This window comes from Neolamprologus brichardi, chromosome 16 (assembly GCF_056152115.1).
Source record: "Neolamprologus brichardi isolate AB-2024 chromosome 16, ASM5615211v1, whole genome shotgun sequence".
Classification (NCBI taxonomy): domain Eukaryota; kingdom Metazoa; phylum Chordata; class Actinopteri; order Cichliformes; family Cichlidae; genus Neolamprologus; species Neolamprologus brichardi.
This window is the reverse complement of record NC_142119.1, coordinates 6970335-6986110: the sequence shown is the minus strand read 5'-3', so window position 1 is coordinate 6986110 and position 15776 is coordinate 6970335. Positions and strand designations below refer to the sequence as shown.

The window sequence follows — 15776 nt, the reverse complement described above, 5'->3', positions numbered from 1 at the left end:
GAATGAATTCGTTGTGTAAAGCGCTGAGTGCTCAGATAGAGTAGAAAAGCGCTGTATAAGAACCAGTCCATTTACTATTTACCATCAAGGGGGTAAAGAACCATCTCAAGGTGATAAGCAACCACGTATCCCCGGCCAACCTCAACTGTGACTTTTTATTTGACGAATTTAAGAAATCCAATGTAGCCAATTAAAACTGCCCCTCAGCCTAAATCCACAGTGTCCTTGTTGTTGCAGCACATGTAGCATCCCCTTGGATTTTCCCTTTTCTGCTACAGGTTAACGTGTGAATGCTTGTCAGTGCTGTATTTCTCTCCAGTGTAACAGTGTCAAATCTCATTTTCTCAGCTGAGATTAAATTAAATTAATATTGTACTTGTAGCCAGACTAGAGGACCAGGGTCATCTTTGGTCAGGGGGTCAAGTTTTCATTTAGGATGGTGTGTTTTTCCTCATTGATCATCAGGACGGCCATCTGATGATGACAATGTCTTTATCTTGTCTTCCTTCTCTCACCCCACCCGGTCGCAGCAGATGGCTGGTCACCACAGTGCTTGCTCATAGGGGTCATATGATTGTTGGCTTTCTCTTTGTATGTATTTGTGGTGGAATTAAGGCACAATGGGACCACAGATCTGCGTTTTGAGCCATCTTTATTCACCTTTGTCACACCACCACAACAACCCCCGAGTCCCCGTGTTTTAACACGGTAGGCGTGGTTTGCGATGCCGTGCAGGTGCGTCCACGCGGCACCGCAAACCACGCCCCACCACAGTATTATTGTATGATCTACCTTACAGTATAAACCAACTGTTGGCGCTATATAAATAACATTGACCTAAATTAAACAGGCTATTGTGTTACATAATGGAAATTCTGAGAAAGTGTAATAACTGTATAATTCAGCAGTTTGTGCCTGAGGACATCAAAATGAACAGAAAACAGTTCTTATAGTTTTGTATGTTATAATTAGTTTTTATTTTATTTTGACTTTTTGTTTTTAATTCAGTGTTGTTCAGTTTTGTTTCCAGAGCAGATTTTCTTGTTTCTGCTTAGTTTTTATTATTTTCAGTCTTAGATTTAGTTTTTTCCATATGGAGAGAATTTGTCAGAGGCGACATTTAAGAAATTTAAGAAATGTGTTATTGTAGGGTCTACCTTACAATATAAAGCACCTTGAGGCGACTGATGTTGTGATTTGGTGCTGTTTAAATAAAATAAAATTGAATTGATGTCATTTAGTGTTATATATTTATGAGTCACTCATCTCAAATCATCACATAGACTGTATTCTGCTCGGCCACCTCTGATTTACCTGAAAATTGTACAGTATAGATATAATGGTTGCTGATGAGTTTTTGCTTCATATATCAAATACTTAATCAAGATATTTACCTTTTTTTTTAAATGTCCATCAATCCAGTCTCAGGTCTTTGTTTTCATACTGAGCTAATATTTGAACATGAATATCTTACATGGAGAAAAGAATAAAACCGATGATGTAAAGTTTCCTGAAATTCTACTAAAACTGACAGGAGGAGGCTGGTGTAGTGTTTGTGAATAGGAAATCGTTGCATTTCAGAGTGGCAGCACGGTGGCACGGTGGTTAGCAATGTTGCCGCACAGCAAGAAGGTCCTGAGTTCAATTCCACCATCAGGTCTTTCTGTGTGGAGTTTGCATGTTCTCCCCGTGTTTGCGTGGGTTCCCTCCGGGTACTCCGGCTTCCTCCCACCGTCCAAAGACATGCAGCTTGTGGGGATAGGTTAATTGGATAATCCAAATTGTCACTAGGTGTGAATGTGCAAATGAATGTGAGTGCGAATGGTTGTCTGTCCTTGTGTGTTGGCCCTGCGACAGACTGGCGACCTGTCCAGGGTGTACCCCGCCTCTCGCCCTATGACACCTGGGATAGGCTCCAGCGCCCTCGCGACCTTGAAATGGATAAGCGGAAGTGAATGGATGGATGGATGGATTTCAGAGTAATTCAAAATAAAAGATGCAGAGTACTTTTTGACATTAAATTCTTCGTCACAAAAATGAAGAAGGAAAAACTTTTCATTCAGTTTCTGAGTTGGATCGGCAAATATGACAAATTGTAAAAAAAAATTAAAAAAAATCTGTTTTTTGTAAGTTGAAGAAAATTCTGGAGTTTCCAGATGGTGCTCTAATTATAACTGAGAAAATAATTTTGTTAAATATATGCATGTTTTTTCATATTGGGAGCCACTCTGTAGGCGTTCAAACAGCCTCAGAGGAGTCTCATAATTCAGGTTTCAAATACAGTATTAAAAGCACGACATGCTAGAGGCGGGCTGACCATTCACACAATAAAAACATCTCAGAATCTCAGACTAACATTTCTGACTTATGAGAAAACTCGAATCTGTTTATTGAACTTTCTGACAAATTAAGTTAATTATCAGTTTGTACATATGAATTTTAATGTGTATCATTTTGCCTAAATGTGGCATTTTTGTAAGATTTATTCTGGGTTTACAGAAAACACACTGATGAAGAAATCTCCAAAACACACTCAAACTCATGTACTGAGTGTGATACAGTTGGCAGTACAGGGTTAGCATCCATACATCCCACAGTTATGCTCATTATTTTCCAATAAGAGTCTCTTACTCTGTTTGTTATGTTGGCATATCTGTTTGCAATAATCATCTAAAGCCTCGTTTCCTTTTGCTTTTGTTTTCTGTGTGCATGTTTGTGTGTGTGTGTGTGTGTGTGTGTGTGTGTGTGTGTGTGTGTGTGTGGCAGTATGGACCGGATCCAGCAGCTGAGACGAGAATACCAGCAAGCTAGAAGAGAAGGAATGGTGCCGCCATATGAAGAGTTGGATCCACGACGCAGAGGCCATGAAAACGACCCACACAGGGTAAGCAGCACAGTGACGCTCACACACACACACACACACACACAGAGAGAGAGATCACAGTGCTGTGTTTGTAAGGTTTCTTATTCTCTATCAGAATGATCACTGCTTTTATTGCGCCTGTCAAGTGATGAAGGCCCTTTAGCTGTCAGTCGCAAGGTGCTCTTTGACGTGAACGGCTCCCGTGGGCATTGAGCCGATGGGACTGATATGATCCACTTTTCATGAGGATGACACACACGGAGGAGATAAGTAGAGGTTTTATGCGCTTGTCGTTGTGTTTTTCAAATCACAAATTCACATCCAGTCACAATCACATCTGCGCTCAGATTGGCTGAGTCACGCTGGAAGACGCTGAGGAGCACGTCTGCGATGCCGTAATAATGTTAAATTATTAATGTGCTAACAAGAACTCGCCTCCCACGTTAGCACCAGGTGTCACCCTGCAATGACTGTGCTCGCCACCGTTGCAAATGAAGCGCATGCAAATATGTTGTGGACTGAACAAAGCTGCTGGTTTAGCACATCGACGATACGGTTCTGCTTTCTTTCCTGCTCCTTTAGGTCCTCGTGCAGTAACTGTCTGATTATACAGGTGCTGCAAGTTTGAACAGTTTAACAAAAAAAGTAATAATTTTGAACCTGCAAAATCAGCTGCATGTTTCAAATGAAAGAGGCCTAAATGAGTAGATTATTTTAACTAATACTCACAACTAATGTCTGGATGAGTAAACCTGAGATCCCAGAGTGAGCTCAGTGGATCGCGTCCCCGACTGCTGTTACTAACATACAGAAACACGACGCACAGAGTGGGAAACAAGCCAGAGGCCCGTCGCTGGACTCTGAGGAAAGAAACGGTTTCCTTCTTCACCGAGGAGCTGAAATTAATCTGCTATAACAAACGGATAGGTTTATTGCAGCAATCACAGTTTAACTGCCGTACCGTGAACTCCTCGAGTCTGCTCATTGAGCCCGAGTCAGAAGCTTTACTTCTGTGTACACAGACGCTGTCAACATTCATTACAGCCAGCTTAAAACATAAAAAGGATAATTAATACATGCACTCGGGCTGGGCGATGTCACGACTATGAGGTGACACATTAACCACATCTGCGTGTGGGTGTGTGCGTGGGAAAATGTAAAGATCCGGGCGGTATTGCGTTTGGCACCGTTCCCTATGGGCGGCGCGGCGCTGCAGTGGTTGGCGGCGCTGCAGTGGTTGGCGGCCTCACAGCCAGAGAGGTTTGAACCTGCTCATCATCCGTGGCCTCTCTCCCCGGAGTGTGCATTCTTCTCGCTGTGCCTGTTTTCCAGTCCGTTTGCAGCTTTAGCTGGACAGACGCTTTAGGAAATGCACGGGTGGATCATTTGGAACAAAAACAAGCTGATAATAAAAGTTTGTTTTAAAGTTATTTTTTAGAAATCTGTGACTTTTTAAAGTAATGAAATTACCATGATTGATTAGGAATTTGATTACCTGTGTCACTGCATCTAAACAGCTTGCTTATCCAGACTTATACTCGGCTCCCGCTTTAATTCACATCTAAAAGTAATTTGGTTTGTGACCCGCCGGGGGCAATCGTCTTTCCCCTCCGATCGATAGCCTCGCATTACACTCTTCCCTGCCTCCAAATAAGAAAACTTTGTCGCCGTTTATATAGCAGACGTGAGAGCAATTAGCATGCTTCAGAGGTGCAAATGAAGTTTGAAGTGTGAAAGTTGGAAGGAAGACGAGTAGCGGTTGCCACGGCACCTAACGAGCCCCTCTCATTACGGATGATGCATTTATTAATTAAAGCATAGGCGATTATTTACCTGACTGGCTCTCTGTCGCAAGGTTGGGGAGAGAAGTAATGCTTATGGAGGCGAGCTGGTGGCTAATTCAGCTCCACTTCTCTTGGTTTGTTTTTCTTCTTCTGATGTGTGTTTTTATAGGATTGGCTGAGTGGCTTTGAGAAGTAAACAAAATGAAAAGTAAAGTGTGGAGCGACCGAGACCAAAAACACTGATAAAGGCAGAGAGAGAGAGAGAGAGTGCCCATCTTGCATTTTTGCCACAGTGGGCTCGACGTGTTTCCTCTTCTCCTTTTCCCCCCTATGGCTCCATTACCATTTCACTGATTCATGGTTATGGGTTAGCTGTCTCCGCTAGCAAAATTATGTTTTGCTAAAAACAATTATCAAGCAACAAAAGCCACACCACAACTGTGTTTCCAAGTGAGCGCAGTGTGTGTGTGTGTGTGTTTTGGAAGACAACAACAGACTTTCTCCCTAAGGAGACGGGGAACTAAATCAACAGGGCGCTGTTGTGTTGTCCCACACACACACATTTACACACAGTTATTCACACAGAGTACTGTACACAAGCCAATTGTTATGGTGGGTGGTGTGACACCGACTTTATTATTAGATTAAATTATAATGAGCAACCATCAGATAGTTTTGCCGTACTTTGGGTTTACATATGCGTGCTCATTTACAGTCAGTCGTTTAATTACTAATGTTGTTTTGTTATGTGAGGCAGAACGAAACGACCTCAGGTTTCAAATTTAAATCTGCCTACTCACCGAGCTGGTTTGTTTTCCTACCGCTGTAACCTCATCACCCTATGAGGTTATTTTTGTGCCGCTATTCTGAGCGCACGTAAAAAAAATTGAGCGCAAGTAAAAAAAAAAGTTTGCAGGTGCACGTGTTGCATTTTGAGGAGAAATTTATTTTGAGCGAAGAAAAGCTGAATTTGAGTGAACAAAATTCATTGCTGCGTGCAAAAAATGTATTTCAGTGTTTGCTATTATCCACACACACACACAACAGCAGCCCATCTCGCTCAGTTTTTGCATTTGCGCTCGCTCGCAATGTGTTGCTCGCGCTCTCAACATTTCTGCCCGTGCGCTCAACTCTTTGTGAACGCCGTTATATTTGTGCCACGAAACCAGCCAATCACAGACTTGGATGCAAAAATATCTGATTGGCTGTTCTGGTCTCCAATCAGCTCGAAATGACGAAATGCAATATCCCAGAATCCATTTGGTCCAAAACTCAAACGAGGCAGTGGCGGAGTTTGAAATATTACTCTTTCTGGGTCACAAAATAAACTTTAAAGATATTTTCATGCGAGAATGGTGCTGTGTAAACTTCTGATACCTGCTCGATTCATCAAGACATCACATATTTGCATAAGTGCCCTAACGTTTTCGGAGATGCCTGTTGATGGAGTCCATCAGCAAATAGTTTCAATTCACAGGTGCAGCAATTCTTTAACACTCGCATGTAAATTCTGCAGATTTCATTTTTGTGTCAAGGTCAGACCAAAATCAGTAACGACTTCATAAATACCCACAAGTTTTTATGGATCATCTTCAATCTTCACAACAACACATTTGGCTTAGGGGGACACGAGTACCTTTGTTGGCTAGGTTAGCACCTTCATTGTTAGCGTCTAGGGTCAAAGTTGACCTTGAAAAAAAACATATGGAGTAATATGTCATATGAAAGGGGATGAGGAGAGCTGTACAACAGACTTTTTATTTTTCCAATACAACGCCCTATGATGGCACAATCACACCATAACATCAAATATGAAGTTTTAGTTTCACCCTTGTCCTTCGGAGTGTGTTTGCTGTGTAACAGAGGAAATACTGACAGCTGTCACTGCTTTAATGATAACAAACTGTTGGATTATAAGACAAGCTGTGACTCCTCTGCGCTCCCAATAAAGCAGCTTATTGTAAAGCATCACTGCTTTAAAAGTGACCAATCACTTTTGACGTAAATATAATTTATATAAAGGTCCGATCCTTCATTTAGAGGCAAACGGGAGACAGGAGATGTCGGCAGGATGGCCTCTGTGACCTGTGATGTATCGTGGATTTAATCCACGCTTTGGAAACGTGCTGTAACATTTTTAAACCACCTGTAAATTTAACATGTAGCCAGTGCAGCTGAGCTGAAACAGCAGCGATGTGAGAAAGAGTGGGTGTGGACAGGCCTGATAAGGGGGTGGATGACAGTCTGCAGTCCTTCCTGTATTCTGATATTTTTTATATTTATATTAGAAAAGGGCACAGCCTCTGCTGGTTTGATGCTCGTTTATCACAATAATCTCGTGCTTTGTCCATTCTGTGGTTCTAAACATAGTATTAATTTATTTCCATATTCTTATAAATGTTATTCATGACTATGAGGTAAAATGAAGAAAAATCTTCTGCTGACCTTTTCCCCTCAAACAAACACACTGATTCGTTTATCTGCACAAATTTGTATCTTTGTCGCCGTTTCTGTTTCTTCCTTCTCGTTCGTGTAACTTCTAAAATTGTCCGTTTCCTGCCGATCGTCCCCGCCGTGCCGGTGCAGATGTGCTTCCTGAAGCTTGACATTTGCAGAAGTTTGTGCTAAATTTGACAAAGTCCTCTATTTCCTGCACTCCCTGAAAATGCCTGTCGAATTCTGTAACCGCTGAGCTCATCCACTTCTCTGATGATGACTCTATCCTCTTCGTCACAGTTGCTAGGCAATGCGGTTCACTTGCATTTGCCTTTTTAATGCCGTGTTCGTTGCGCCGACTTGACAGGCTCTAAATGGTTTGAGTTGCAGCTGTAGTTGCATTCTTGTGTGCGAGCTGAACTTCAGCTTCATCTTATTAACCGTGCTGGGGCGGAGGGAGTCGTCCACTCTGGATTTGGGGTATTTTGAGGTCTGTTGGTGTTAAAGTGTTTTTTTGCCAGAACAGCAGATCAATTTTCTGCCTTTGATCAAACCGAACAACAAGTCCTGTTATCGGTTAGACGTTTAGCTTCTTTGTAGTTTTATTTCTTTACTTTCCTCTGAATAGAATTAGTTGCAGGTAATATTTAAAGGAGAGGTCACTGTTACCTTTAAGAGCTTCAGCGAGACACATGGAGCAGATTCAGTTTTATTGTTATTGGCAGCGAAGATCAAAAGTGAAAAAAGCTCATGAAAAATTGCTCATCTATGCTGCCTCTGAATGTTGCATGTGTATAATAGGACTTTTTATCATATCCTGTTGATGCAGCCCGAGTTCCCTCTACTCTTAGAACCATGTCCGGTCCTGTACATAGACAGGGGCGTCTGTGTGGGTGTGGGTGTGGGAGAGCGTGTTTTGTGCGATTGTTTGTCTTTTTTGGTTCAAGGTTCCAGTCCTCTGAACTGCCTCCAGTATTTTCTCCAACCTCGTCAGAAAAAGGCGCGCCATTGTGTGATTCACAGTAGAATTTGGGAAAATCCCAGCGCAGTAATTCCCAGAACCTTTCCCACATAAAAACACATCTTGTTTTTTGGCCCATTCTATGTTCACTCTGTCTGCCGCTTTCTCACTTTTACTTATTTGTCTGACACCTCGACTCTGTTTGCAGCGGCATACGCAGGTTTGTAGCGTCAGGTGGGAATTAAACCCACCGTCCATTTCAAAGAAATCAGGAAGATTTGGGCAGTTTGGGGTTTTCCCCACATTTAACCTCCAAGTTATCCTGAGCCTGTCCTTAGCAGACAGAAGCTTTAAACAGGTCACACACGCTGGGACATAGACACACATTAACAACCTTTTCACCGTGTTAAGACACTTTAATGGCACGATGTGGGAAAATGTGTCACGTTAGTCACGAGTTTCAGACGCCTGACTAACATAAACACAGTTTCCCTGCTGTGGAGGCAGCGTGAACAGAGCATGTTAGTGAAATACTTCCTCCCTTGTTTAAAGTGTTAATAACAGATCTCTGCTTTCACACGTAAACCTTTATAAATCCCAGTGTCACATTTCAGTGTCTGGTGTTCATCTGTGATCCAGGTCCATCAAGAAGCCCTGCAGTCAGGCACCAGTCGCCCTGTTACATGTTCAAGTCACCCAGGTTATTATAGGAAACTAACCTAGATGAGAAAATATTCTAGTTGACTAAAATAAAAGTTACATAGAAGAGTAGAGAGCGAGTGGTGTTAAATGACTCACCTTAGTTGTAGAAATCTCTGCCATGTTTTTATTGTAACATCTGTACCAGTTTTCTTAACCCTTTAAAACTGGTCGGAGCGGGCACGCTCTGTTTTGCGTAACTATTTTTAAATCCCTGTAGCTCTGCAACCACGTAAGCTAGCGCAATAATTTTTTTTGCATATGAAACCAGAGGAGTTGTACTTACATCTTATGCCATCAGCTTGGTCCAGGTCACGGTTTCCTTCCACATACAGCTTGGCAAAAACTGCATAAAAAGCACTTGCAGCAACAAAAACATAATATTCCAGAAACACGCTTTGCCGATCCGATCAGCTGTTTGTAACACTTCCTAGTTGGAATAGACGTCAGCGTGAACTTTTGCATGCCCGCCATGACCTGCCTGAAACCAGAAGTGACGTCATTTTTGCAGAAATGTAGTTTTTTACCATCAATTCAATTCAATTCAATTCAATTTTATTTATATAGCGCCAAATCACAACAAAAGTCGCCTCAAGGCGCTTCATAGATACAGAGAAAAACCCAACAATCATATGACCCCCTATGAGCAAGCACTTTGGCGACAGTGGGAAGGAAAAACTCCCTTTTAACTTGAAGAAACCTCCGGCAGAACCAGGCTCAGGGAGGGGCGGCCATCTGCTGCGACCGGTTGGGGTGAGAGAAGGAAGACAGGATAAAGACATGCTGTGGAAGAGAGACAGAGATTAATAACAGATATGATTCAATGCAGAGAGGTCTGTTAACACATAGTGAGTGAGAAAGGTGACTGGAAAGAAAAAACTCAATGCATCATGGGAATCCCCCAGCAGCCTACGTCTATTGCAGCATAACTAAGGGAGGATTCAGGGTCACCTGGTCCAGCCCAAACTATATGCTTTAGCAAAAAGGAAAGTTTTAAGCCTAATCTTAAAAGTAGAGATAGTGTCCATCAGGGCCTCATAAGCCTATGCTGGTGTTTTTAAAAGTTATGTTTGACTTTATGACTTTCTGTGTTGTTTCTGGGATGCTTAGAACTAAAATTGCACTGCTGGAAATAGTTTATTTTGATGCATATGCTGCTTTTTTGCAAATTTGCATTATAATATTTATTTTCGTTTTTCCTGCAGTATATAAAAATTGGTGTATTTCAAAAATAAAACTATGAAGACACTCAAAATAAATTTCCTGCTGTGGGAAACTATTTTGTGCAACTTTTTTGTATTCACAGTTTTGAGGGATAAACCTCTTAAATTTCTCTAACTAGTTTTAACTATGTTAAAAAAACAAAAACGATTTTCAATTTTTTTGTAGTTTATTGCACTTTTTTGCAATTTATGTAATTACTATGCACTTAATGCAGACATATTATTAAACTTGAAATGCTCCCAAAAATGGCACTACAGCATGTAAAAATATAATATAAGCTCTGGCGGACTTGGTTCGATGGTAGGTCTTAAAGGGTTAATCCTCACCTCTGACATACGTCTCCCACACAATAATAATTCAAATGACTAAAACAAACTAAAAAATAAATAACAATTTTTCAATAAATTAAATAAAACCCACTTTTTAAACTGAGCTGAATTAAAAACAAAAACATCAAAAATAAAATAAAAACAAATTATGATAAATGGACTGATTCTGATTTAATGTTTTACTCGAACACTCAAAGCGTTTTACAAAATTTATCTCCAAATGAAGCTTCAGATTCTGGCCTGATGAATATATCACAACCACCAGAATCCAATATCGAGTCCATCGTGTCGTCGCCCTTCAGAATTTTGTGTTTGTCCTTTCACAGTCGTGTCAGGGCATGACTCTGTACTAACACACACACCTTCCCTTTGGGACCTTGAAACACTTAATTTTAGAAATTATAAACAGGAAATGTTCGTGTTTCCTTGAGTGTTGTATAGGAGAACGGGATTAAACCCCAAACCTCTGTTAGTGAGAAAGAACAGCACTAAACCTTGTAGCAGAGAGTCGGCAGGGTTAAGAGAGACGCTCGGAGCTCCTCATCCCTCCTGCATCTTCTTCCTCCTAATATAATTTTCTATCACATTCAGTTCGGTTCATGGCCTTTGCGCATGTTTTCTCTCTAAACCTCAATGTTTCCCATTTTTCCAGTTTAATAAGAGGTGCATCGTTTTTTTTTCTATTAAATATGACATTGAGAAATAAAATGCTCTTGTTGGTGGGTTGAGTTGATCAATAGGTCCATCTATTTAGACTCATCTCTAAGCAATTGGACGCTGTGGAATATGGAAACACAGTTGTGCTGTTCTGCATCCTGACTGAGCCACAGCTAAGTCCTGATACCTGAACGCTGCACTGCTGCTAGCAGACACTGTGATAACTGAAGTAAAGGAGTTTAAGGGGGTGTAGTTTCTACATCTGCACGAATAAATGCACATCAAAAGACATGCACGGAAAATAACGTGCATGTATCGATACCAAAAATCTATATTCAAACACGGGAAAAGACATAAGTAACACATGCAGGCAGTTTCAGGAGCAGTCATGCTATTGCATGCTGCACATAGACACTCTGCCTAGTGCTTATACAGTGGGGCAAAAAAGTATTTAGTCAGCCACCGATTGTGCAAGTTCCCCCACTTAAAATGATGACAGAGGTCAGTAATTTGCACCAGAGGTACACTTCAACTGTGAGAGACAGAATGTGAAAAAAAAATCCATGAATTCACATGGTAGGATTTGTAAAGAATTTATTCGTAAATCAGGGTGGAAAATAAGTATTTGGTCACCTCAAACCAGGAAAATCCCTGGCTCTCACAGACCTGTAACGTCTTCTGTAAGAAGCTTTTCTGTCCCCCACTCGTTACCTGTATGAATGGCACCTGTTTGACCTCATCATCTGTATAAAAGACACCTGTCCACAGCCTCAACCAGTCAGACTCCAAACTCCGCCATGGCCAAGACCAAAGAGCTTTCGAAGGACACCAGGAAAAGAATTGTAGACCTGCACCAGACTGGGAAGAGTGAATCTACAATAGGCAAGCAGCTTGGTGTGAAAAAATCAACTGTGGGAGCAATCATCAGAAAATGGAAGACATACAAGACCACTGATAATCTCCCTCGATCTGGGGCTCCACGCAAGATCTCATCCCGTGGGGTCAAAATGATCATGAGAACGGTGAGCAAAGATCCCAGAACCACACGGGGGGACCTGGTGAATGACCTGCAGAGAGCTGGGACCAAAGTAACAAAGGTCACTATCAGTAACACACTACAACGGCAGGGAATCAAATCCCGCAGTGCCAGACGTGTTCCGCTGCTGAAGCCAGTGCATGTCCAGGCCCGTCTGAAGTTTGCCAGAGAGCACATGGATGATACAGCAGAGGATTGGGAGAATGTCATGTGGTCAGATGAAACCAAAGTAGAACTTTTTGGTATAAACTCAACTCGTCGTGTTTGGAGGAAGAAGAATACTGAGTTGCATCCCAAGAACACCATACCTACTGTGAAGCATGGGGGTGGAAACATCATGCTATGGGGCTGTTTTTCTGCCAAGGGGACAGGACGACTGATCCGTGTTAAGGACAGAATGAATGGGGCCAAGTATCGTGAGATTTTGAGCCAAAACCTCTTTCCATCAGTGAGAACTTTGAAGATGAAACGAGGCTGGGTCTTCCAACATGACAATGATCCAAAACACACCGCCCGGGCAACAAAGGAGTGGCTCCGTAAGAAGCATTTGAAAGTCCTGGAGTGGCCTAGCCAGTCTCCAGACCTCAACCCCATAGAAAATCTGTGGCGGGAGTTGAAAGTCCGTGTTGCTCGGCGACAGCCCCAAAACGTCACTGCTCTTGAGAAGATCTGCATGGAGGAATGGGCCAAAATACCAGCTACTGTGTGTGCAAACCTGGTAAAGACCTATAGTAAACGTTTGACCTCTGTTATTGCCAACAAAGGTTATGTTACAAAGTATTGAGTTGTATTTTTGTTATTGACCAAATACTTATTTTCCACCCTGATTTACGAATAAATTCTTTACAAATCCTACCATGTGAATTCATGGATTTTTTTTTCACATTCTGTCTCTCACAGTTGAAGTGTACCTCTGGTGCAAATTACTGACCTCTGTCATCATTTTAAGTGGGGGAACTTGCACAATCGGTGGCTGACTAAATACTTTTTTGCCCCACTGTATTAAAACCACAGGTGGTTTTCTCTTGGAAAAACACATAAAACCCATTGCACAGTTCATATTCTCTAATGTTCTCTCTCCGCAGCCTTAATATAATAAAGTTATATTAAATTGCAGCTCAGTTATATGAGACAGTCTCTTTGTCACTGAGTACTTTCCCCGTGCTGTGCATTTTTGCAGAAAAGGTCTTTTATTTACTTCACTGACAGATTCAAGCAAGAATTGAACCGCTTATAAATTTCACCCATTGCACAAATTGGATAAAGTTTAGTGTTTGGCATCTCTGGAGTAAAGAAATGTAAATTAATAATCTGACACATCAGCATTATTCCAGAAACAGCGTGGTAAGACCTGCAGTCCTTTGTTGGCTTCGCTGAATACAGAACTGGCTGACTGGCTGCATAAAGAAATGAATGCTAATAAAGGGGATGCATGTGTCAGGCTGCTCGCACAAGCTGCTCTGCAAAGGTTGTGTGAGACGCACAACATCCCAGCCAATAGCACGTGATTGCACACGTCCATCCACAGTCACAGTGTGCAGACAGATGCAGTCAGAGATGTTTCCTATGTGATCACAAGACTGAGCCCAGTGCTGATTCTCACTCAGGCCTTATAAGGAAAAGTAGACCGTTGGAACAGCACAAATGTGCTGAATGTAATGGAACGGAAAGGAAACTGGGATTTCACCGATGGCCCAGAACAACTGTTGGATGGAAAGAAGGAAGAAAAATGACAGAAACAATAAGACGAGAGAGACAAAGTGTCTGCAGAGCAGACGTTCTACATTACTGAGCAAGATTTGACTTCACACTTCTGTAAAACAGAAGGTCAAAGACAGCCCACTTACTGTGATTGTTCCTAACCAGGACTTCCTGCTGAGTATCGAACCTTTACATCATTTATAATACTTGGAGACTTGTCCTTTAAGAAAACTACTTTCATTTTGGTGATAAGCCTCAGTATGTATAGTGTGCCGTGTTCACTGCCCGATGAGAAAGAAAATGAAGGTCAGTCGGTCAGAGTGCAAAGAGTTACTGGCTAATGTGAGAGCAGAGACATGTTACATCCCCAAAAATGTGAGCAGGAACTACAAAAATGGCGGACTGAACACAGACAAGTTGTTTGCAACACGTTTGCATGTGCATGTAACAGAGTTACTTGTGTGCTGCCTCAGTCACTATCCTGAGAAGTCTGTGGGGTCAACATGAGCAGATGTCCAGATTCTGATTTGTGGGAAGCGCTTTGCTAACCTTTACATTCGTAGTTTTGTCTTGGTTGCTCTCTCACTGCTGTGCATCTGTGTTGATGAATGGTGTCCATGTCCAGTAGCAGGTCAAGAGGTTACATGTCAGACAAGATGAGATCAGTGTCAGCTCAGTGGACTCACACACACACACACTCTCACACACACACACTCTCACACACACACACACACACACACTGTCTCAGTGAATAATAGAGATGCTCTCATGTTCAGGCAGTCATTGTTCGCCTTTCTCTCTTACGCTGTTTCGGTCTCTCCTCAGTCCCCATGGACCACTTTGTCGTTGAGCTAAGCTGCTGCTCACACACTGAGTCATGAGGTCATCTTAGGCAAGGTTTGGTGGTTATGACAGGCTGAAGCAATTAACGGCTGACTTATTGTCAGAGATTTGGAGCCATTAACAGCTAAATCATTCACAGTGACTGACCAAGAGAGAGAGAGAGAGTGTGTGTGTGTGTGTGTGTGCTGTTGAGTGGATGAAACCTGAAAAGTGTTTAATGTTTGAAGAATAAGAACGAGGTAAAGATGAAAACTAGCATAAATCTGTTTGCACTGTCATGTTGTAGCACAGAAAGAAAAACAGGGCGTTAATCATAAACCACGATTTAAAGTTAAAAAGTCAGAGTTAGTTCTTCCTCTGAAGTAACGGTCTGCGTGGCTCACACAGCTTACTGCAGTATTGTAATGAAAGACGCTGCAGGACATTAAGCCAAATGCAAAACCACTCAGACTGCTCTGAGCCAAGTCACACAGCCTCCATTTGATTTGGCTGGAAAACAGTCGAAGCAAACCTGGTGTCGATAGAGATCCCACACACACACACACACACACACACCACAGACTGTATATAAATGATTGAAGAAGTCAGTGTGATGTACTCAGTGTTAGCATTTTTCCACCGCCATGTTGGTTTTTGGAGGGTCAAGTGCTAAAGCTTCAGCTACTCCTCGCACGCCTGGAAATCTGCATTTACTGTAAATAATCCTGAACTAGGGTTAAATAAAACACTAATACGGTACTATAATGCTCCCCATTACTGGACACTAACGTTGACTTTAACACGCGGCAGATCTCTTCCTCTTCTCCTTTCAGCCGAGCCCTTTAGGGGGCGCCATAGCCAGTCCTTAGCCTGCTACCATAAAACCTCCTCTGAGGTCTTCCTCAGGTCCTCCTGCCTGGCAGCTCCATCTTCATCATCTTTTGTCCACTCACTGTATCCACTCAAACACATCCAAACCCTCTCCACCTAACTTCTCTAACTTTATCTCCAAAACACTCAGCTTGAGCTCATCCAGGAGATATTTGTTTGACATTGAGTCATGTGTGAAAACAAAAAACAGAACTAGAGAATATTTGATGGAAGAGTACGATATTTTCAGAATTGTTATCAATTACCTTTCCATTGATCGGCTGGTGTTGTAATTGTGACCCAGAGTGAGTGCAGATCCTTACTGAACCATATCGATGTCGTTCTTCTGAAATCTGACTTGGGTGCTTTGGACGGTGCTGGAGTCTGCACGGTC

At 42.1% G+C, this 15776-nt stretch overlaps 1 protein-coding gene across 4 annotated transcripts in view; it reads left to right on the top strand.

Annotated features, from left to right (window-relative positions):
• The window catches only part of LOC102784822 (partitioning defective 3 homolog B-like), a 214020-nt gene that overhangs the window by 156805 nt on the left and 41439 nt on the right, over positions 1–15776 (top strand). For all 4 annotated transcript variants that reach the window (XM_087830172.1, XM_087830171.1, XM_087830174.1 and 1 more), the window contains one exon: positions 2767–2884. In XM_087830172.1, the coding sequence (XP_087686298.1) occupies positions 2767–2884 (118 nt within the window). The remainder of the gene's footprint in view (positions 1–2766; positions 2885–15776) is intronic.